Below are 25,064 nucleotides of genomic sequence, written 5' to 3'. Positions count from 1 at the left end.
TCATGATGACCTTGTCTTTGAGGAGAATGTCCACTGAGAAAAAAAAATAAAACTGACAAAATTAAATTTCACTTCACACTTCATAAACATGGCAATAACCTGTCATAACCATAGAAAAACACAAAATAATTCATTTTTAACACTGTTTAAATAATGCAACATCTCTTTTTTTTATCAACACTAACCTTGAACCCATTTACACAAAATCACTTTTTGAAACACTGTCTTACAGCTCTTTCAAATGTAAATAATTTCCAACAGATAGCTAAGTGTTTATTTTGTGTATTCTAAGACTCAGTGATACAATGTTTGTATCACCTAGTCGTCCAAGATAACATGTACGACGTTCACGACACTGCTTGCTTGCAGCATTAATGCAGGTCGGATGCATTGTTTCAGCACGATTATTTTGATTATGCAAAATATCTAAGTTACAATAAGCTAATCTACCTGATGAAATTGTCTGGATCTTCCGCCAGTGGGTTAAAATCTTCGGTTGGCGTTGTCGACAAGGGAGTTTTTAATTCCCCGTCCGCCATGTCAAGTTTCGATAACTCCTGTTCGGTGAGCATGGTCAGAGTTATCCTTCTTTAAATTTCTACCCAAACGAAATCTGAATGTATTACATGTAGTTAATTAATCTTTTAATATGTAACTTATTGTTATCATTATTGTTTGGTAATTTTAAGAACAAATGCTAATCTATTTTATAATATGAAGACTTTTTTTAAATTTATCTGATATCTTGAACCTTTAAATATAGATCGAATGTCGTTTTATTTTAATTTTGTACAAATTGAAGGTATATATCAATCAATTTAATATCTTTATAACAAAAATATCACAATATCGGTATGACATCTTTTTATAATAGAGAAATTAAACTATCATCAAACGTCAAAATATGATAACAAAAAAACTAAGTAATTTTTTTTTTTATATCAGAAACATTTTTATGTCAAGAATTGCGATTTTTTCCCCTTTTTTTCCATGACCCTATGTTCTGAGAAAATCTTCTTCTTTTTTTATTGAAATTTACTCTACATTTTGGGTTTAAAAAACAACTGCAACTTATCAAATTTAAAGCAAGTCAGAGGGGAGGGCAGGAAGGTAGGGGGCTTTCAAACTTCTGTTATAGTCGGTATATTTTAAATTATATAATTCAAATGTACAATTGCATGATTGTACATTTATGAATATTTATAACTTTATTTTAATAAATTATTAACCTAAAAAGCTATGTGCCAATTAATATTGACCAGCAATAATGTATGTATTGCAAATTTATATTACAGAATACCGGTATATTTATACCCAAGGACCCCCGTTATACTTATATCGTCATTATTTTTATCAATTTTTTTTCATTTTTATTTTATTTTACTTATTTATTTTCATATTTTTATATAGTTACATTTTATCGTTGGTTTGTCGTATACACTTATAGGGTCAAATGTGTGACTACGAACGCCACTGTCATCACTAGCAAACCAAGGACTGATTCACTAGCCTCAGTGGATTGCTGAATGTACATAAATATACGCAGCTGCTGACGACATCAAAGGTTTAGAACCGCTTATTGTTAACTTAATCTTTTTTTATATAAAGAAGTTAGTATAAGTAAACATGTAATCGTTTAAAAAGGCTAGTTGGTCAACAGGTTCACCATCAGATCTACCTATGAATTTAAGATAAGATTTGTTAAGCTATAATTAAGCTATTACTCAGCAAAGAAAAAAAATAATATATATCACCCCTTTTATATAGAGCTCTTCTTCTAAAGGAGAGAAAACCCGTCTAAAAATGGCAACGACCATCGAGCTCTCTTAATTGTTGAGCTGTAATTGTAAATAAATTGTCATACAGAGAGAGAGAGAGAGAGAGAGAGAGAGAGAGAGAGAGAGAGTTTCTTGTAAACAAAAGATCGAATGGATTATGAATTTTCCGCAATCCGAAAATGGTCGCGAACAAAGGAAAAAGTATATGAATACTAGCGAGAAAAGTCATAAGAATGCAATGTGCACATGAATACTGGTAATGAATGTTCTACATAGCTATACACTCAGAAATAGATCTTAATTATTTAAAAAAAAAAAAACCATGATATTCCTCGTGCACATGGGATGATGCACTCCCTCTTTTGATAAGTTGTTTAAACTAACGTACATGTAGATTTACTTCAAGAAAACGCCTGTTTCGATTTTGTTTTGTTTGCTTTTATTTTTTTGTATTAAATTGAGGGAACTCTCCATTTTACCCACAATTCATACATACTTATCATACAACTTGTAAATTCCTAAATGACGTGACAACCACTTCTCCAAGTACAAGGGTAAATAAGCTTGCAAAAAAAAAATTTGAAAAATTCATGGTTGTGTTTCCTTGAAGCTACAAGTCTTCACTATATATATACATGTATGTGGGAAGGTGGTACAGTATTCAGTATATTCATACGCGGATCTAGAGGGAATCGGGTTGGGAGAGGGGGATCCCACCTCCGACAATTAATAAAATTATCGGAATCTCTTGGACCCCCCCCCCCCCTCCCCTACTACCCCCTGGAAAAGTTTCTAGATCTGCGCAATAAAAATTTGGCAGCCACACATAGTCACGGATTTTCTTCATACTTTTCAGTTTGAATAAAAAACTAACACAATTTCTTTGATGTTATGTGTTCCCGTTGCCATGGTAACAGAGGGTAAAGATTTAAAATGGCATTTTATGCTTATTTTTATGCCATTGTGAGTGATGGCAACATTTTGGGGTTTCCAGGGTAGAATGTATTATGAAGAAGTTTGTCATTTTTCAATAGAAAAAAACCCACATATTTTATAAACGCATGTTTTATAAGTATTTCCATGGTAACTAAACAAAAATTTCAAATTATGATTTCTTCATTTCATTTGAATTTAAAATACAAATCTTACATTTTTGTGCACACTATTATGATTGTGAAATTAAGAATTTATAAATCAATATTAAGAACCGTTGCTATGGCAACAAGCAGAAAAATAGTGTTAATTCTCTTGTTTCGAGGCAATTTTGAATAGGTATTATTCACATATATTAATATAAATATTTGATATCATTTGGTGAGGAAAAATCAAGTATATGACCTGACCTTTGAAGCAACTAGAATAAAATCTGAAATTTGCTGATAGCTTTTTCCATGCAACTTTACATTTCATAGCAACAACACTTAGATCTATGTTGCAGAACAAAGCTTTGTGTGGTATATAAAGAAAAATAAGGCTTATCTATGCAACTTCCAGTAAAAACAATTGCCAAAAATCTGTAAAATCGGGAAAATACAGCAGATCAAAATCATCTTCAAATTTCCAATTTTCATATATAAATAAAACGTATATTGCATGGTCACTAATAGGTATGTAAAAATTCATTAGTTTCTCTATTTTGCTTATATTAAAACGTGTAAAAAAATAATTTTTTAACGGCTGCCGTGGTTGTATTTAAAAAGTATTGGTTTCTCCATCAATTTTCTTCTATGAAAAAAAAAATTAAAATAGGAATAAATGTTGTTTTGTGTGTTTGATAGTTGATATTATTGGGCAAAACCTTCTAATATGGCTTCAAAGTAGGTATGTTTTGCTATTTTTCCATCTTTAACCTCAGTTACCATGACAACAGTTACCTTAAGAAACCAACTTTTAGTGTCTTTCAATAGAGTTTTTAACCTAGGTATGAAATATAAACTTTAAGAAAATTAGTGACTGTGCATAGCTAGACCTTTACATAATTTTTTTTACTCTTTAATAGAAGTGCTAAAACTAACATGTGAAATGGAGAGAGAGAGAGAGAGAGAGAGAGAGAGAGAGAGAGAGAGAGAGAGAGAGAGAGAGAGATAGAGAGAGAGAGAGAGAGAGAGAGAGAGAGAGAGAGAGATTAATTCAGAATCTGTTCTTAGTCATTCTTTTTAAAGTATGTGTATTTTCAGTATGTGTGTAATGCATGCATTTTCCATGAAATTTAGTTTTCGGAATAACCTTAACTTTAAAATATCAATAATAATGTGTGGTTTGGAGTTCCATCCCCCCCCCCTCACTTTTTGGGAAATTAAAACTTATTAAATTTATACTACAATTACAAAAAATAGACTTTGGACCTTTCCTGGAAAAAACTATCCTTTGGATCCCCATGGGAAAAATCTCTAGAAACAGATGTAAATGCTGAACTTTTATTTTATTTCCGCTTTCGCTCTAGTATGGTACTCGCCCCCGCCACTGCGTTTTCACTTTCACTCTTGTTCCTGATATCAAAGGTCCATAACTCTGTAGGCTGAATTGACTTCTTACCACAGCAATTTTGTGCGAGCCTACCAAATTTGATTTCAGTTGAGTGTGCTTGTTATATTAAGAGGGTTCGATAGTCGTGGCCATGGTTATTGAGTATACTGTATTGATCTCCTTTACAAGAGAAGCTTTACATGTATATATAAAAATATAGGAAGATACCCAAATTTAAAAACGTAAAATGTATGGATTTTTTTCCTTACTAAATTAAAAATGTAAAAAATAAGTTTTTCTTCCTAATTATAGCTTCTTAAATAATAGCTTATACTTAAACAAATCATATCTTAAATTTTATGCAGATCTGATGGTTAACTTGTTGACCATCCAGCCTCCTCAATATTAAGAGATTAATTGAACAAAGGGGTATAACTCATACATATAAAATAAAACTGGTGAATTTATAGACCAGGTGTAGTACAATCAAATATAATGAATTCTTTGCTAGCCAAGTATCAAACTAATATACTGGTACATGTACCTTTAAAGGAGTAGATGACCATTATTAATGTAGGGAATCACAATCGATGAAGCAATATCTGCCATATAATATCTGTAGAATCCTTTTTTAGCTACACCTCAAACTTCACTGTCTTGAGTCGCTGAAACCCATTTAGGAGTAAATGACTATTGATTTTAAAATAAGAAGGTTAATGATTAAAACACAATTAGTAGTGGGATTTTAAAAAATTGAATGATTTATTCATCCATTGATTATGATTATGTCTATCTTTGCAAAAGAAAGGGGGACCTATGTAAAATTAACTTCCAATCAGATATAGTATCCAAGATCTTTTACATATTAAGAAATTTGTATCTAAAGTACTAAATGTCAAATTCCAGCATCTGTGGACATTTTTGAATCACTGTCAAGAAGTCAATAATTATATATTCTGAAATATTGATCCAAAGGCACTTGATAATGTAAACATTTCTTTATAGAATTACGTCAAGTTCTCCTATCTATTGAACATCTATATTAATTTTATAATTATACATGCACACATATTTGATTTCACTATAGTTAGAGAACTATCTATACCTAAGAATTAGAAATGTTTGCAAATGTCAACAGCCTTTAATGTTATGATATAAGATACCACATTAACAAAATACTGATTATTTACATTTATTTACAAATAAAACCAGTTTATTTACATGTAAAATATACAGATAGTAGGTAATGCTGTTTACACGAAAAATACACAGTTTCTGAATTGTGACAGTCACCACAGTTTGATGAACCATAACATATAAAATATAAACAGTTTGGTAATACATGGATTTGATATATTCATAGATAGTTTGTTAATGTCTTACAACATTTAAACACAATCAGTTTATTTACATAGACATTTGATGTTCACTCTGTAGACATGTAATATTATGATCACAGTTTGTTTACATGTAATACTGGATTTTCTTCACTTTACCTGTTAACGGTTCAGCCACAAAGAGGTTGTCTCTGGTGTCCAAACACAAACCAAATGGATACTGTAAATGACAGTTGTCAATGTAGCGGAGGAACTGTCCGTCTTGATCCAGGATGTGGATACAGTGGTTGTTTTTGTCTGCTGTCAGGATCCGACTCTGGTTGTCTGTAGTGATGCCGACTGGATTAAATGGTTTCTTTATAGTAGAGGGAGGACCGGTGTATGTAAATCGCAGTTTCCCGGCCTGATCGACCACCACTACTGCACTGGCTATATAGTCAGCTACACAGATATCTAGGTTCATGTTCTCACTGATGTATTTATAGTATTTATAATCAGATGAATAGAGAGGTTGTCCTTTGTCATTGTATTGAATAGTTTGTTTCTCTGTGGAGCCAGAATAACGCACAACTTTTGCTTGTTTCTTATCATCACGGAGCATGACAACCAGGAGGTCACCAGAGGAGGTACTACAGACATTGAGAGGATACCACCCCTGTAGTCTGATCACTGTCTGTATCTGTGTATTCTTCACTATGTTCACAGTTCTATCAGTGGGATAAGTATAAACTAGTTCACCACTCTGTGCCACTGCTATGTCCACTGGTCTGTCCCCTGACTTGGTTTGGATTGACTTCACTAGTTTACCGTGGAGGTTGTAGAGTCTCATCATGTTGTCCCAACCACTCGTCCATACCTCATCATCACTCAGACAGGACACACTGCGTAATCCATTAGATTGTCCATACTCTGTGTTTATTTCTGTGATGACCCGTGGTACATCAATGAGTGGTCTGTCCGGGGGAGAGGACTCAGCACCAGGAGAATCCATTGTGTAGCCATGTTCTTCTGTTTTGATAGATAACGCTGACAGAGAACCAATCTGCTGATAAATCTGTTCTTTGTTAATTTTCTGAGGAGTGAATCTTGGTAAGGAAACTGAGAGTTTAGGAGGCAATCTTCTGAATTCAGCAATCCTGGATTTGTAGGCAGAGACAAGGCTGACATCATTGGAGTTGAGTAATTTCTTCAGATCAGCAATATCCTGAGTGATTTGAGAAATGGTGCGCTTTATTTCATTTTCCTGCTTATCAAGGACAACCAGGTGTTTGGATTCCATTTCATCCACGTCAGATTTCAGTTTCTTGATGGCAATGTCTATTTCTCTGTGCAAGTCTTCTCCATGTTTGTCAAGAGCTGTTGTCAATTTCTTGGAGTTTTTATTCAAATCAGCTTTCTGAACTGGGATGTAAGATGCTATCTCTTGGTATTTAGGATAAATGGTATTTTCTAATTCTTGTAGATCTTTTTTTAAGGCTTCTCTCTTGGTATCCAGTATTTTTAAAATGCCAATTAGCTTGTGTCCTAGATGTTCATTAGAGGAAACACACTCCACACAAATAGGAATGTCACAATGTTCACAATGAAGGTCACATAATTGTGTGGAATGTTTGGAACATTTAGGATTTAGTCCCCTCTTCTTAAATGGCACTACTTTGTGTTCTTTGGATTCATCTAAGAGATGTTTTCCAACGCAGGCTACACACAGATGTATATGACAAATGTCACAGTACATAGAGGGGCCCGGGGTCTCACAGAGATGGCACCGTAACACATCCTGGGCCCAGGTACGGCGGTCCATGGTCAGACACCTTGATGAGATATTTAGACGATTTCTGAAAGAATAAAAGAACAATTACATGAATGTTATATTAGCAAACTTGTTTTTATTAATTCTATGTCATTTGTGTGTGTGTAGTCTAAAGTGTTCTCGCATGGAAGGGAGGTAGGATCGCCCCCCCCCCCCCCGCTGTCCACCCCCCACACTCTACTGACTGAGCTATAGGGTTAACCAGTTTCAAGTTGTGTCCCTCCCAATCTCATGCACAGGTCCTGGGGTGGGGGTGATTTTTATTTTTCAAGTTGGGGGAGGGGGTTTCAAAGCCCTACTTTTTGGTAATTTTACTTTTGAAAATTATATTACGTTTTTCTATGAGGGGTAGGTTCCTGGGATTCCTGACACACTCTGGCCGTCAGGATCCGCTCAGCGCATTCTCCAACTTTTATAGGATTTCTTAGTCGGTCCGTGCGCCCCCCCCCCACACCAATGTCACTGGTCTACAGTTTGTTCGGTAACTCACAGGGGCATCGTATCCGCTCTACACTCTATGCCATATATATAATAATACACAAGGGAAGAATCGAAAGTAGGACACGATTTGTAAACAATGTCAAAAAACAACTTACTTCACAAAAATTACGCAAATCCTCGCACACAATGTTGCAAATGTTGTCAAAAAACACGTTCACACTCAAATATTCCTAATAAACTCGGTAAAAAGCGTTTTTATTCCATTAAAACCGCTGTCTGCTGCAGAAACCCAATCTCTTCGCCCAGGAAAAGATAACTCTGTACGTTCTCTCTCCATATGCTCAGTAATGACAGTAGAAATTTTGGCTGTAAACTGTAAAATGTCTAGGGAAATTTTTGTCGTATGTTACTACCGTTAGCATTATAAGTTAACATTTGTTCCGATATATTTGGCATGTACTTTAATTAGCGTAATTTAATATGCAATTGTTAAAAAACAAATTAATATATTTCTGATCATTTAATCTTTTGTAGAAACGTAAATATACTAGGCTAGTAATTTGATATTGACAATTAAAACAATGCTGAAATTCTTAGGCAACGACAATTCATTTTGAAGATTTTTAAAATGGGTTGCAAAGACAATAAACAGATAAATGAATTATGAGTATTTTAATTATTGAATAAAAAAATAATATAATTTTTTTTTATGTGAACACCAACGTAGTTTTCCATTGACATTTTAGAGAAGAAAAAAATATTTAAAATTTCCCCAGACATTTTACAGTTTACCGCCGAAATTTCTACTATCATAACTGAACATATAGAGAGAGAAAGCACAGAGTTATCTTTTCTTGGGCGAAGAGATTGGGTTTCTGCAGCAGACAGCGATTTTAATGGGATAAAAACGCTTTTTACCAAGTTTATTAGGAATATTTGAGTGTGAACGTATTTTTTGACATTTGCAACATTGTGTGCGAGGATTTGCGTAACTTTTTTGAAGTTAGTTGTTTTTTGACATTGTTTACAAATCATGTCCTACTTTCGATTCTTCCCTTGTGTATTATTATATATGTGGCATAGAGTGTAGAGCGGATACGATGCCCCTGTGGGTAACTGATGGTAAAACATTAAAATAAAGTCCACGATGCCCACTGTACAATTTTGATTATGTTCTTCATTATTATTTCTTTATAATCATTTTACTTATTCATTTATGATTAACAAACTACAAACCTTCAAACTCCCAACATGGCGATTCTGGAATTTTCTCTTCCGGGTCTGGTTACTTGTACAATCGTCACGTGATTTCTTTATATGTAGGTCAATATGTCGCCTCCTTCCTGCATTGTTCAAATTATATTGTAAACTGTTGGTCGTGATGGGACTGACTCAGAATATTGACAAAGTTATTGTGTAAGAAGTTAAAACTTTTGGGACGAACTTAACGTAGAAGGTATGTGAGAGAGCGGGGGGGGGGGGTCCCCAGGCGCGGATCCAGAAAATTTTCAAAGGTCGGGAATTGAGGGGGAAATTACTGGCATAAAGTACAGCAACCTCATTAGCCACGATCTTGAGTCCACACAGGTGGGAGAGATTTATAGATATTGGGCGTGTTTTGTGATCATGTACATGTAAGTACAGTTCATGTATGCTTGCAGGAAGTTTTTCAGGGGAAGGGGATAGGGGCGGTTGCATGGAGACCCATCTATGATTAGGGGGTCCAGGGGCGAAGTCTTTTTTGCAGTCAAGGGTTTTTAGTTATGTTTCCTAAATATTGCAAAGTTGAATATTTTGTCGTCTCTATATATCAGTCTATCTAAATCGAATAGGAATTCAGGCTACAATTTTTATTTTTTTAAAATTGCAGTTAAGGGTTTCTAGTCAGACATTTTGTTTTCTAACATCGTGCAAAGTTGTATATTTCGTCGTCTTTAAATAGTGTATCTAAATCGAATAGGAATTTTACAATTTTAATATTAAAAAATATTTTTTTAAAATTGCATAATAATAACACTTCAAATCAGTGATATGATGTTCTCTAATCGTTGAAATCGTCACGTGTCTGACTAAGGAATATCTACATGTATATTCTTTAATTGACTTTTTTTATGAACAAATCATGAATGTACAAGTATGTGCCTATTACTCAATACAAAAGTTTGAAGAAAAAAGATGGGTGAATTTGGCGTGTAAACTGCCTATACAGGGATAGATAAGATACTATAAATTAAAATATGAACAAATCTTATAATTTCTTCCTAAATTATTGCATAGGCGTCGGAACCGGGGGGGGGGGCTTTTTTTTCAAAGTCATACCAAACCAATAGAAACATAGTATGATAGAGGGTTCAGCCCCCTCACTTCTTTTTTCTCGGAGGAGAGTTTATTGTTCCTAAATTTACCTTGAAAGATTGAGAAGTTGGATCGAGAAGCAAACTAGCCCCCCCCCCCCCCCCCCCCCCCCCCACGGATTAGGAATTTCGTGATGTTGGAAAAACAAATTAGGGAAAGTAAAATTTGTTTACTTTTGGAAGTATAGGTATACTCTCCCCCCCACCCCCCCCCCCCCCCCCGGATTAGGATTTTCATGAATTTGGGAATTACTTTTTTCGCAATACTTCTGAGGATTAGTCTAGCCTCCCCCCCCCCCACTTTCAATTTGCTTCCGACGCCAGTGTATTGAAGACAATGTATATTTAACAAAACATCGATTTATAACCTTTACATACCGGTATGTTAAATATTAAGAATAGGTTGATTTAAACTGGCGTATGCGTGTCAAAACCTCCAAATAGTGTCATTTTTAGAACTTCAATGCCTTTTCTGGAATAGAGTGGGTCTGGGCACCATATTTTTGTCAAAGTCTATGTAAGGTTTAAAGGAAATCTAACCGATTTCAATCGACAAAAACATGGAGAGATGACCCACTATACTCAGGCACGTAGCATCGTTTTTGAAAGTTGGAGGTGGGGGGGGGGGGGGGGGCAGACTCAACAAAAAAATCTTGACAAGCAAAAAAATAAAAAAAAAAAATAAAGGAAAATTTTAAGTTTCCCAAAATCTTCAAAATCCTAATCCGCGGGGCCAACTCAATGATAATTCCATTTTTTATTGTAAATTTTAAAAAATGTGTTGCTGCCAGAAAAAGTGGGGGGGGGGGGGCAGGCCCCCCCCCCCCCCTGATGCTACGTGCCTGATACTTTAAAAATATCATTTTGTATCCCAACAATTAAACGTTTTAGAGAAATACTACAAGTCCGTAAATTTCTGGTTGAAGTTACATTTAGCATTTAACAATGGAGTTTGTTGTGACTGAAATGGCTCAGTGGTTAGAGCACCAGACATAAGGTAACATTTATGAGCTAGGGTTTTCAGGTTGTGGGTTCGATACACCAAAACTTATAAATTTATTTGTTTTTTCTATCGTTTGTTAAAAACTGAAATATGATTATGTGCTTTTGTAAACTTGTAATATAACATCAAGTAGTATATTCGGTTGGAAAAAAATAAATTTGAAATTGTTTTTATGACAAAACCAAATGGGTAATTGCGCTATCTTGTTCCCCCATCTTCTTTAAATCCAAATTTTAAGCTATTTAAGGATGAGGAGTTGGAAATGGTATTTATGCAGGATGCTCTAATTCTCTTAAATTTTAAAACACTTGAGGTATATAGTTCTCAAAAACAGATGTATTGGATACTAGTTTACATATTGAGATACTATATTTTTTCTGGTTTCCGGTTTTGAGGCATACAAATCTTCAAAATTCTAATCCGTTGGTGGGGGGGGGGGGGGGGGTTGGGCTGGCGTAATATATATATAACTTCAAATTCACTCATAATTTCTTTATTTCATTTCAATATTAAACACACAATCCAAAAAAGGGGGACAAGCTGATTCAACTTTTTATACGTAAATTTAAGAAAAGTAGTTGCTGCCAGAAAAAAAAAGGGGGGGGGGCTGATGCTACGTGTGTGTACGACATCACTATAACTATTGGTGCATGGCAAACAGCTACAGTATCTACAGTTATACAAGTACAAGCAATGCCAAAACATTCTACTTTAAATGCATGTGTATTTTGGGCGATTTTATTTTTAATTCTTTTTTCCCCTCTCTTTCCCTCTTTTTTCTTTTCTTTTTTATTTTCAAAAGGAAGGGGGGGGGGGGGCGCAACCTTCGTCTGGATTCGCCTCTGCATGTAAAACTGATGTTAATTATTTGATGCTTGTTCCAACAGGAAACAGATATCTGTTACAAAACATTTCTGTCTTTGCGACTTTGACCGGGGTTTTTACCTGTATTAAAACATCACCTAAATATTTAATTGAGGATCATTTCTGTCTCCCGGGTAGCGGAACTGAAAAAAAAACCAAGCTCGACGAAAATTACAATTTAAATAGTTCATATTATTTCCCAACATTCTATAAAAAGTAAAAACAAAAATAATTACATCAGTCCATTTTTCCCCTTATTACTATTTTAGATTTGATATAATATCACCGAGGGAAATAAGGTGTTCTACATCCGGCAACAATGTTAGACTAAAATGTTCTATAGATGGTAAAAAGCACTTTATTTATAGTTAGGTCGATATATGTGATTTCTGGGAATCAAAAAGAATACTACACTTGAAATTTCCGAAACCAAATTTCTCTTTCTCGACAATCATATATATCACAAAACAAATATGAAGTGTAAACATTAGAAATAAGGAATTGAGTATGAGTAAAACTTCAATTTCAGGGAGCCATTAAATTCAAAGGTAAGGTGTAAGAATAATTAAGCAATTATAACTAAAGTGAATTATTCTCATGTTGTACAAAGGGAAAGATACATTTATGAATTCTTTTGAAAATATATAAAAGTAAGTTAAATTTTAGAAAAAAATTCTTCAACAAGAGTTTGTCAAAAATTCACTCCATGATAATTATCTCGCGCTTACGAAAAAGTAGAAGTCCTAGTCTAGATGGTTACCGGAATGATTTGTAGAGAAGGTCTTTGTACTCGGAATAGCGATATTCTGAAGTTCAAAATTCCGAAAACACGAAACGAAGAATGTTTCGAAATATCCCAATGACCGTAAATCCTGCATATATCATACAAATGCCTTGGTCATTCTACGTATGCAAGAAGTATACTAGAACTATCGGTTTGGACACTAAGAGTGACTTGGTAAAAGAACACGTTTCAAAGGTATTTTATCAAGTTGTCGGTGCATACTAACTCGTTTCTATAAAAATAAGTCACACTTATGTATGAGTACATATATTGTATAATTTGACTGTACCCTGACAGGTGCCTGTGAAATTTAACAACAGATTAACGATACGCTGGGATACCCTCTCCCACCACACCCCACCCAATGGTAAAGCATCTCTACTCTCCATGTCGGCACTGATCGTTAATTTGTTAAATCTCAAATACATGTTAATGTGATTATAGAATGGCAGACAATATTTATCTTATTTATGGGTCTTTCTGACATATCGTCATAATGCATGTATTATAATTGGTAATTCATTGTAATTGCTAAAATTAAAATATGTCAAGAGAATAGTACTTAAGAATTTAATGAAATTATATTAATCAAACGCAATTCACAGGCCCTATACCCCCCCCCCCCCCCATCCCCAACACACACACACACACACACACACACACAAACACTTCCTCTCAATTATTATGATCGTATAATGACAATAAATCATTATTAAGGTGTTATACAGACGAGGATGAATGAATTGTAAGATTACAACGGGGTATATTATACCACATTTCTAATGCCACAGTGTTTATTGAGATTATTTTGTCTGTAAACCGAATAATGTGCACATTCTAACGCAATTTGACTGTGAGAACCATCACCTTCTATAGAGAATAGAGAGACACCGTGGATCGTCACCCTGGCTAGCGAAAATGAAGAACCACCAAAGGAAACAATTTTATTGCTTGAAGATGACAGGAAATTAGGAACACGAAATATACCCTCTTTTATCTCGGCCTACAGTCATATTAACGAGGCCGGGTCTAATTTTTTCTGCCCTAGATTTTTGAATGAAATTTTTTACAGGAATTTCTACTGATATATATATGCCCAATTTCCCAGTTTGTCAGATAATGGCTATTTTTTATTTGACAAAGACGAAAATGGTGATCTTTATATATAGTATTATTAAAACATTTAGACATATTTTGGTAATAAATAAATATATAACATCATATATTTAAGGTCATTAATATAAAATACATGGTTACTGTTTTGAAATATATGAATTATACTCTGTCCCAAGATATTTTGGATTCACGTTTGGCTTAATTGATTGATATTTATAAATACCTCAGGATTCAAACGATGTTCATTCAAAAGTATGAAAAATTTCCAAGATTTCTCAGTCAAAACGCCCCTGTTAGCTTATCAGGTTTCAATACAATGCTAAAAAATGTGATGTCTACGGAGATTTTGCATTGCAGCAAGCCCGGATGATAAAGTTGAAATATTGCGCGATGTATTCCGAGTGTGTTCCGAATGGAGAAAAGATGTAAACATTCCCCATTATAAATCTCCTTAAGGAATCTGTTTTCGTTCCTGTGAATTTTTCCGAGTGAAAGATGATATAATGTGTCAATGATATTATCTTGGAAAATATCCCTTTCAACTATTTCAATTGCACTTCTTTCACAGGTAAGTGTATTTTTTTTTATTAAAAATCGTCCAAATGTGCAGCATAAATATCTTGGGACAGACTATAATCTATATTTAGGCGGGTTAAGAAAACGTGACAGAGGGCTAGGCTTGCTGAACCCTCTTCACGTTTTCAACCCGAGCCCAAATATAGCTTATACTTCGAGAAATTTTTTTTTTTTCCACAATATGATATCAATTTTACGCATCAAACGAACTATTTTCAATAAATTTCGCTGAATATCTGCAGTTGAAACTATCATACCATGGCGTCAACAAAGCAAAAAGATGACGTCACAATACAAATGAAACGCTGCGCGAAAGCGTGCGTACTCGTTCTGTACTCGGCCCCATTAATTCTCAATTTCTGCGCATTCATTCATCCGAAAACGCTATTTTAATATGAAATATCTTTAAGCACGTGTTTTTTCTCTAAAGAAAATAGTTTAATTCGGACTATGAAGTTATCAATAGTTGCAGACAAAAATAACGCAACATACTAAAGCGGGTTATATACTGTATTTTGCTATTTATCTTCATACCCACATAAAACACCACGGAAGACAAAATAACATCCACTTATTATGACATTTACAGCTGTAATGATAAAATAAGAGGCCCATGGGCCACATCGCTCACATAAGAAACAATAGCAATAACTCTGATCAAATCACCTTTATGGAGTCATATACAAATCAAATGGACAATGAAGTAGAGAATATCTTGCTTTAAAAGATTTTTTTACATATTCTTATTGAGCGTCTTTTGTTGTTTTAGTGATTGTTGTTTAAGCAATTTAAAATACAAACGCTTTAATGTCGCTTTAATACCTAATAATATGACAAATTGTAGCATTGCATTTCTTTCAAAGAATATTTTTAATACACTTTGATTTCCTTATTCTCATATTTTAACTTCTTCAAAGACAACAGAACGAGTTGTTTTTTTTTTTTGTTTTTTTTTTTTTGGGGGGGGGGGGGGGGTTCATGTTTTAAACAATTGAAAATCTAAAAAATACACCAATATTAAAATTTGAACCCCTCCTTTGAGCCAAGTTATGGTCAAGAGATCAAGTTTGAACAATTTAAAATCTACACTTGATTGCATAGTTATAAACAAAGTACGAACAGTCGGCTTTTAGCTCACCTGAGCTGAAAACTCAAGTGAGCTTTTCTGATCACAATTTGTCGTCCGTCTGTCCGTAAACTTTTCACATTTTCAACATCTTCTCATGAACTACTGGGCCAATTTCAACTAAACTGGGCACAAATCATCCTTAGGCAAAGGGGATTATAAGTTGTGAAAATTAAGGGCCATACCCTTTTTCAAGGGGAGATAATTAGAAATTAATGAAATTTTTTGAGAATATTCAAAAATCTTCTCCTCAAGAACCATTAAGCCAGGAAACATCCTAAGGTAGTGTAGATTCAAAGTTGTGAAAATCATGACCCCGGGGTAGGGTGGGGCCACAATGGGGAGGTCGAAGTTTTACATAGGAATATATAGAGTAAATCTTAATTTTTTTTTACTCAGAAACTAAACAGCCAGGAAAGCTGAAACTAGTGTGAAAGCATCCTCAGGTAGTATAGATTTAAAGCTGTGAAAACATGACCCCCCGGGGGTAGGATAGGGCCACAATGGGGGGGGGGGGGGTAAAAGCTTTACATAGGAATATGTAGAGTAAATTTTAAAAAATCTTCTTCTCAGAAACTAATCAGCCAGGAGGGCTAAAACTTGTGTGGCATCTTCAGGTGGGGTATATTCAAAGTTGTGAAAATCATGGCCCCTGGGGGTAGGATGGGGCCACAATCGGGGATCGAAGTTTTACATAGGAATATATAGAGTGAATCTTTAAAAATCTTCTTCTCAGAAACTAATCAGCCAGGAAAGCTGAAACTTGTGTGGAAGCATCCTCAGGTAGTGTAGATTTGAAGTTCTGAAAATCATGACCTCCGGGGGTAGGGTAGGGCCACAATGGGTGGTCAAAGTTTTACTTAGGAATATATAGAGTAAAGCTTTAAAAATCTTCTTCCCAGAAGGGGGGGGGGGGTCGAAGTTTTACATAGGAATATATAGAGAAAAATCTTTAAGAATCTTCTTCTTAAAAACTAATCAGCCAGGAAAGCTGAAACTTGTGTGGAAGTATCCTCAGGTAGTGTAGATTCAGAGTTTTAAAAATCATGATCCCTGGGGGTAGGTGGGGCCACATTGCAATTAAGGGGTGTTAAAGTTTTACATAGGAATATATAGAGTAAATCTTTAAAAATCTTCTTCTCAGAAACTAATCAGCCAGATGATTCTTTATAATTGTTAAGACTTTGGCTCCATGACAATTCTTCGGCCTCACAAGAATGTTCAGAGTTTGATGTAGCTTTATATCCCATATATAAACAATACTCAACATGTGATACATGTATGACTATAAAATCATCCTGTTAGAAAAGGGACTAATGATTATAATTAAACATAAGAATATCCAGTGGGAAAAATAGATTTTATTTATACAGGATCTACATGTATGATTGCACATTGTTCTATTGTTCCTCAGGTGAGCGATGTGGCCCATGGACCTCTTGTTTGGTATAAGTGAAGGCAGGGTTGTCTCTAAGACCCGGGAGGCGGGGAATTACCCCGCCTAAAGTTACGCAAATACCCGGCTATTATTGCATTTCAAACGCAATCTAGCTATAAGCTAGACCTTCAGATCCCCTTCTACTTTTTTATTTCTCCCTTCTACTTCAATTTTTAGAGACAACCGTGGTGAAGTTACCATGATTGAAACTACAACTGTCTGCTTGTGTCAGTCCAAGTAATCTGAATGTAACATGAAATGATTCAAGTAAAGTCAACAATAAAGTACCGTATGAAACAAAGCACCGATCAGCAACGTTACATGTGATATATTTTAATAAATAATGAGATTTTTGAAAATGAGCTAAACAATGCATCTGAAAGCGGTTTTAATAATAAATGTTAATATTTACGCCTGAAAATGGATTTACCAGTAACTAGTTAGATTATGCTTTTTTACAATTGTACATAATCATGTTTTTTTGTTCAGAATTTATGGAGGAAATACTCAGTTGATGACAAAATATTAAATCCTCTCTCACCGTATTACTCTTCAGCTGTATTGACATGACATGAATCAAAGTGAGCCTGGCTCCAACAGTTACCTACGATAACTGATGTGTTCAACACTGACATATCAGATCCACTCCTCATATTAGTCAGAAACATTGATGAATAACTCTATTGGTCAATATCTAAAAAAATGATATACTTCTCAAAGCTCACCATAGGTCCAATAACACTCTCCCCCTGCCCCCCCCCCCCACATACACATAGATACACACACCTCGGGGTTCTGTTCTCTGTGGTCACCCTTTGAAGCTATAACTTGGTAAGAAGACTTACACCATACATATATACATGTACATGTAGGGTCATACATCTCTACATACAGTTGCTCTTCATGATGTTATTGTCTGGTATGTTACCATGAACAGTGACGCCCAAGACACTTAATGAAGATGAGGCGGCCAAAAAGGATGTAACAGTGTTATAGAGATTACAGTGTTCAGCAGACCTCATCAGTCTTGGGCAGTCACAGTTCAATGCCAGCAACCAAACTTTATGCTGCGGTTGGTACAGTAGATTCATTTCAAAGTCCAAAATGAGAACTTACATGTACACGTATTATTGTGACAAACTTGTGCAATGCAATCAGATTTAAAAGGTTACAAATAATTTCTCACTAATAATTAGTGATAAATATATATATATATATATATATATATATATATATATATATATATATATATATATATATATATATATAAATGAAACACTTTGTGTGTGTACAAAGTTCATGGGAAATAATCTTAAAATAAAGTTAAAACTAAATATTTCTACAAGCCATTGTCCCCCACCTCTGATTCATATTCATCAAAGCAAACTTTTTTAGAGGTTGATGATACATGCACGTAGCTAACCAAATAAAACAAGAGGCCCAGGGGCCACATCGCTCACCTGAGCAACAATTGCCTTAATTCTGATCAAATTAGCATTACAGTATCAAAATATCTTGACAACTAAGTACAGTAGATCTTGCTAAAAAAAATAGAAAATCTGTCAATTTTTATCCACCTCTTTTTTTGGGTAAATACCAAGCCCCTTTTGTTGTTGTACCTGTAAGAAGATTTTTCTCTATTCCAATTTACCCCCCCCCCCCTCCATTTCGTGGCCCCCCTTTTCTCTAGGGAATCATGGTTTCATCAAACTTAAATCTGCATAACCTGTGCTTTCACACTAAGTACTGAGTTTTGGACCGAAAACTTTCCCAGAATATTTTTAAAGATTTTCTCTATATATTCCTATGTAAAAATTAAAACTGCCGTCACGGCCCAGCCCTATCACTAGGGACTGTGATTTTGCAAACTTGAATTTACACTATCCGAGGATGCCTCTACACAAGTTTAGGCTTTTCTGGCCAAATAGTCTTTAAAAAGAAGATATTAAAGATTTTCTCTATATATTCCTATGTAAAAATTCATCCCCCATTGTGGCCTCACCATACCCCATGACTATTATTTAAACAAACTTGAATCTTTACGATCTTGGGATGCTTCCACTTAAATTTGGGCTTTCCTGGCCTTATAGTTTTGAGAAGAAGATTTTTAAAGATTTTCTCTATATATAAAAATTTATCCCCCATTGTGGCCCCGCCCTACTCCCAGGGACCATGATTTGAACAAACTTGAATCTACATTATCTGAGGATGGTTACAATTTGAGCTTTCTTGGCCATAAAGTTTTGAAAAGAATTTTTTTTAAAGATTTTCTCTATATATTCCTATATAAAAATTTATCCCCTAATTGTGGCCCCACCCTACCCCTGGGGACCATGATTTGAACAAACTTGAATCTACACTATCTGAGGATGCTTCCACTCAAATTTAAGCTTTTCTGGCCTTATAGTTTTTGAGAAGAAGATTTTTAAAAAAAATTTCGATATATTCCTATGTAAAACATGACCCCCCTCTTGTGGCCCCACCCTACCCCCGGGGACTATAATTTGAACAAACTTGAATCTACACTACCTGAGGATGCTTCCATTTTAATTTGAGCTTTTCTGGCCTGATAGTTTTTTAGAAGAAGATTTTAAAAGATTTTGTCTATATATTTCTATGTAAAACTTGATCCCCTAATTGTGGTCCCACCCTACCCCTGGGGACCATGATTTGAACAAACTTGAATCTACACTATCTGAGGATGCTTCCACTCAAATTTAAGCTTTTCTGACCTTATAGTTTTTGAGAAGAAGATTTTTAAAAAAAAATTCTGTATATTCCTATGTAAAACATGACCCCCCTCTTGTGGCCCCACCCTACCCCCGGGGTCCATAATTTGAACAAACTTGAATCTACACTACCTGAGGATGCTTCCATTTTAATTTGAGCTTTTCTGGCCTGATAGTTTTTTAGAAGAAGATTTTTAAAGATTTTGTCTATATATTTCTATGTAAAACTTGATCCCCTAATTGTGGCCCCACCCTAGCCCCAGAGACCATGATTTGAACAAACTTGAATCTACACTACCTGAGGAAGCTTCCACTTTTATTTGAGCTTTTCTGGCCTAATAATTTTTTAGAAGAAGATTTTTAAAGATTTTCTCTATATATTCCTATGTAAAACTTGATCCCCCCATTGTGGCCCCACCCTACCCCTGGGGACCATGATTTGAACAAACTTGAATCTACACTACCTGAGGAAGCTTCCACTTTGATTTGAGCTTCTCTGGCCTAATAATGTTTTAGAAGAAGATTTTTAAAGATTTTCTCTATATATTCCTATGTAAAACTTGATCCCCCCATTGAGGCCCCACCCTACCCCCGGGGACCATGATTTGAACAAACTTGAATCTACACTATCTGAGGAGGCTCCCATTTTAATTTGAGCTTTTCTGGCCTGATAGTTTTTTAGAAGAAGATTTTTAAGGATTTTGTCTATATATTTCTATGTAAAACTTGATCCCCCCATTGTGGCCCCTCCCTACCCCTGGGGACCATAATTTGAACAAACTTGAATCTACACTACCTGAGGATGCCGCCACACAAGATTTTTGAAAAATACCAACAAATTTTCAATAATTCTCAATTATCTCCCCTTTAAAGAGGGCGTGGCCCTTCATTTGAACAAACTTGAATCCCCTTCACCTAGTGGTGCTTTGTGCCAAATTTGGTTGAAATCTGCCTAGTGGTTCTTGAGAAGAAGATGAAAATGTGAAAAGTTTACAACGCCAACGCCAACGCCGACAACGACAACGACAACGACAACGACGACAGACAACGGACAAATTGTGATCAGAAAAGCTCACTTGAGCCTTTGGCTCAGGTGAGCTAAAAAGGACCAGTATGACTGTGACATCACTTGTGTATATGTGCATGTACCGGTAGGTCCTACCATGTATATAGGTAATTGACGGCCAATTGAATCTCCCGCGTGTACACTTGAATGTTGTGTTCTGGTAGACCCATCTTAGCCGCCTCCTCCAGAGTTCCACGATCACAGTACTCCATAAACACCAGCATTTCATACAGACCTATAATGTATTGGAAGACAAAGTGAGTACGGTAAGCTGACATACCCGACACAAAATAATACAATCCTTTCTGCTGTAATGTAAAGTCATATCCAGCAAGTTACATGTATAATAGTACTGAATAAATATATTAACCTTTTTTTATAGGTTATTGACAAGTTAGTCCAGAAATATACTTCTTATAGGGAGTAGATGTGAAATGAATTGCCAAAACCTCAGTGGGACAGAGATTGTTTTTTTTAGATCAAAATACCTTAAACCATCTTGATACATGTACTTTAAATTATCTTTAGTTTGCAAGTAGAAATATCACTGTCAAGAATATGTTCTCACATCGTCACAAACCACTGGCAATATGTATGATCCTCTTCCACTTCGCTGTGGTTGCACAAGTCGACACAAAAATAACTCATAGTTTCTTACAGTATTGACCAATGCGAGTAAAGCATAGTCGGAGATTGACCTTTGGAGCAACCTTTGATTATCCAATCACAGTTTACGTAACATACAGTTTTATATCATTGCTACAAAGGCAGTGACCATGCAAGGTTAAACAATAATTTCATTGACTGAAGTGGACATTACACATTTGGTGGTAATATTCAAGATTTTGATGAATAAGGTGTTCAAGCAGCCATGGGTAGGAGAGAGCTATGCAGACTCTGGACTGTGGTTTGAGACAATATTTTCACCAAAAAGCGGTTTTTAACCCCTTAATAACATTTTTTGGCTTAAAAAGGTTTGGTCATGAAAATTCGGCACGGTGAACCTGTTTATTACAGAAAAATTGCAACATAAAGTTAATATCATGAATAAAGGTTGGCTTACGGTATTATAACAAAGAGTCAATGATTATGTGAAAATTGTAGGTAACACTACCTGCAAAGAGGGGGTACCAGCAAAACCCACTGAATTCTGAATCCTTTGAAATATCTGATACACTTTACCATACTGGCCTTCAGCTGTATGTTTCAAAACAATTAAATCAAAGCATGTGTATCGCACTGGAAGAGATCAAATTTGTACAAAAGCAGTTTTGCCTCAGTCACATGAAATGCATTTCTTCCTGTTATGTGGCAATTCTGCATGTGCTACAATCGTATAACTACATGTACATATATATCACAATTTTTTTTCAAATGAAATTCACATAAAGATTTCTCACCTACAAATTCAAGTGACGCTTTTTAAAGTGAATTTCACATGAAAAATTTCACTTACAATTTATGTTTGACACAATTGCCAGTCTTATGATATTGTGTGGTATATGTGGTAATGGTAAATATGGTGTTAAATTTATGTGATTGAGGCATACTCAGTTTGTTCAATGTACAGGCAGTGTATGAGACCACCAGTACCAACTTTGTGTCCCCTCTGCCTTCTGAATTTGACTCTGTGAAAATTGATGCGGTAGTCGGGCTCGATCTTGCAACTGGTGACGACCCCTATGACCCCCAAGTCCCCGAAGAAGACCTGCTTCCTGTTCGCCAGCCTCACTATCACCTGCTTCTTTCTGTCCATCCACTTCAAATCTTCTGTCTCTCCATCTGTCCCCAATAACTCTATCACCAACTGAATACCTGATACAACTCTTTCTCTCTGTCATCAAGTTAATGAATACCTGTAATTAATTTGAAGCTTATACCTGTAGAGGTTAGCAGTAAATTTTTAAAAAAGGTTTTGATTTATCTCTCTTTAAAATCTAATGAATATGGTCAATGTAGAGCTAATCCCTGTAGAGTTCGTTTAAAAAAAAAGATTTTTGCATGAGGTCCCTTTATCAATATCATACCTTGTATATTTCACGAAATCTAAATACTATCAAATATGTATAATATCAGATTTACTCTACCTGGTACTAAATATGTAATACATGTTTTATTGAATGTTATGTAAATACTGGAATATTTGATCATATGATGAAAAACAATGGTGCAGTAATGAATATTTCAGTAATACACAATCTGAACGAAGTTGTGTGCCACTTTTCTAAAAGTTGAAGCTCCTTTAAATCTAAATCAGCAGACAAATAGCGTACCTCTGTTTTTCTTGGCGTGGATGTCCAACACAATGCCCCAATCATCTCCCTCATGTATCTCTACCTCTGAGTGGTAATCCATGGAATGACGCTTAACCCCTGAAATGGACCATGCCTCAGGTGTAAGAACAATTACCATTATATGGTGACAGGTGTTTATCAGTTATGAATACCTATTATTATTACACCAGACCCATGGGTTCCTCCACCTTAGTAACATTTCCTGAGTTAATTATTGTATTTTGTGTTTTCTAGTGTTATCAAAATGAAAATCTCATAGGTACATGTATACACAGTCAGACAAGTAATAGGGATATAAAAGAAAACGATCACCGTCAGAATCGAAAAAAAATGAAAAACTTACATGTAATAACTAAACAAAGTCATAAATAGAGAGATAGAGATATAAGAAAACAATTTCTGGAAGAACTCACTGGATTCTGCTGCAGAGCTTTGTGTGGGCTCCCTCTGTGAGGATTTGTTGGAGATATTGGACGTGAAGCGGTTGAAATTTCCTGTACCTGTTCTGCCGGCCACGAAGGATACCGCAAATAGGGCTGTCTGCCAGAATCAACACTGGTAGAGCGTGGAATGGGGGAGGTTCCTGTGAAGTACACAGTTGGTTCTTAAATCTAAACACCCTAAAAATATTTATTTTCATTTGACATCTGTTTAAGAAATGAATTTAAGTTCTATCTATGTTATAGGTAGCAGGGGACAGTTTTTTTATGCATGAAATTCTGGGGTGGGGGTACCCCCATTTAGCACTATGTTGCGAGAAAAATATAATTTGCACCTGGATCAAAAATGACTTGCAACTACCTGTTAGACTTAAGGAAGGACATTAAGGTTAAAAATTTACCCAAAATGACACCCATATCTTTTTCTGGTCAAATAAAATGTCTAATTGACCCCTCTGTGTAATGTCCAAATTTTACTCATTTTGGCCCATTTAGACCCCACCCTACCGTATTCCCTGCAGAGAGATGACCCCCGGGACAGGGTGCAACCTGTAGTCTAACATGTCCCCTCCCTGCCCCTCTGTACCGCCCCACCTCCCATCCATGTCATTTTCACACTATTTCACTTACCGTCTGCCCTACTTTCTTCTTGCATGAAAAGTGAGCACACCTGTCAACAGCCGCCGTTTCACATCTGACTCCCAAGCACCCCCTATAACATTATGGGACCTACATGCTTTACATCTAAATACAGGAATGGCTCCCTGCTACCATAAAATTATCACCTATAATCAATTCACTAATTTTCATAGTACATACAGGCCTTCAAATACAGTAACACTCATTTTTACGAAATATTGTACTTTATGCGAAACTGTCCCTTGCTACATGTACCAAAGCAATATGCCCTCCTTTTTTCGAAGGGGGCATAATAAAAAAGTCATCATGTTCTTCAAGAAACACCACAACTACGAGGTTTGAAAAAGCCATGTGTTTAAAACATCAACACATAAAAAATCAATTTTCATGGTGCAAAAATGTTTTTATAGTCCAATCAATTTACAGGTCACTGGTGAACATTTCTGCAATATTTACATTCATACTATTTCTTCTCATAATAAGTGTAAATTATTCCATCTTGTAAATGTTCACATTTGTAGGATAAAGTTAACGGTACATTATGATAGTAGTACCTGAATATTTTGCATAACAGTAGATGGTAAAGATGGTACCTGTTTGTGAGACAATGCAATGGCTGTTTCAGCTGTTGGGTCCACTTTGACGACGTGACCGAACCAGCAGGGGCAGTCCTTCAACAACAAATCATACTTCTCAATACCACAAAATAGAAAATTCCACAAAACTTCCAACGATTGTATTTAATGGGTTAAAAATGCTATGCACAGCTGAATATAATTCACTACTGCAAAATTTGGCATACC

At 35.3% G+C, this 25,064-nt stretch overlaps 3 protein-coding genes across 3 annotated transcripts in view; all 3 read right to left on the bottom strand.

Annotated features, from left to right (window-relative positions):
* Window positions 1–25,064, bottom strand: part of LOC105319912 (E3 ubiquitin-protein ligase TRIM71) — a 241,989-nt gene that overhangs the window by 100,663 nt on the left and 116,262 nt on the right. The gene's annotated exons all lie outside the window — the stretch shown is intronic.
* On the bottom strand, window positions 5,423–9,198 carry LOC117691546 (E3 ubiquitin-protein ligase TRIM71-like). The gene is made up of 2 exons (XM_066071886.1): window positions 9,069–9,198; window positions 5,423–7,416 (listed from the first exon to the last, which is right to left on the bottom strand). Exon 2 carries the CDS (start codon window positions 7,380–7,382, stop codon window positions 5,709–5,711), a length of 1,674 nt encoding a protein of 557 aa, XP_065927958.1. The 5' UTR covers window positions 7,383–7,416; window positions 9,069–9,198; the 3' UTR covers window positions 5,423–5,708.
* LOC136271271 (uncharacterized) overlaps window positions 23,100–25,064 on the bottom strand; it is an 81,862-nt gene continuing 79,897 nt past the window's right edge. The window contains exons 2-3 of the mRNA XM_066070931.1: window positions 23,596–23,765; window positions 23,100–23,260 (exon numbers count right to left, since the gene is read on the bottom strand). Of these exons, the coding sequence (XP_065927003.1) occupies window positions 23,254–23,260; window positions 23,596–23,765 (177 nt within the window). The 3' untranslated portion in view covers window positions 23,100–23,253. The remainder of the gene's footprint in view (window positions 23,261–23,595; window positions 23,766–25,064) is intronic.

Source organism: Magallana gigas, chromosome 9 (genome assembly GCF_963853765.1).
Source record: "Magallana gigas chromosome 9, xbMagGiga1.1, whole genome shotgun sequence".
NCBI lineage: Eukaryota > Metazoa > Mollusca > Bivalvia > Ostreida > Ostreidae > Magallana > Magallana gigas.
This window is presented reverse-complemented; position numbering and strand designations above follow the sequence as displayed.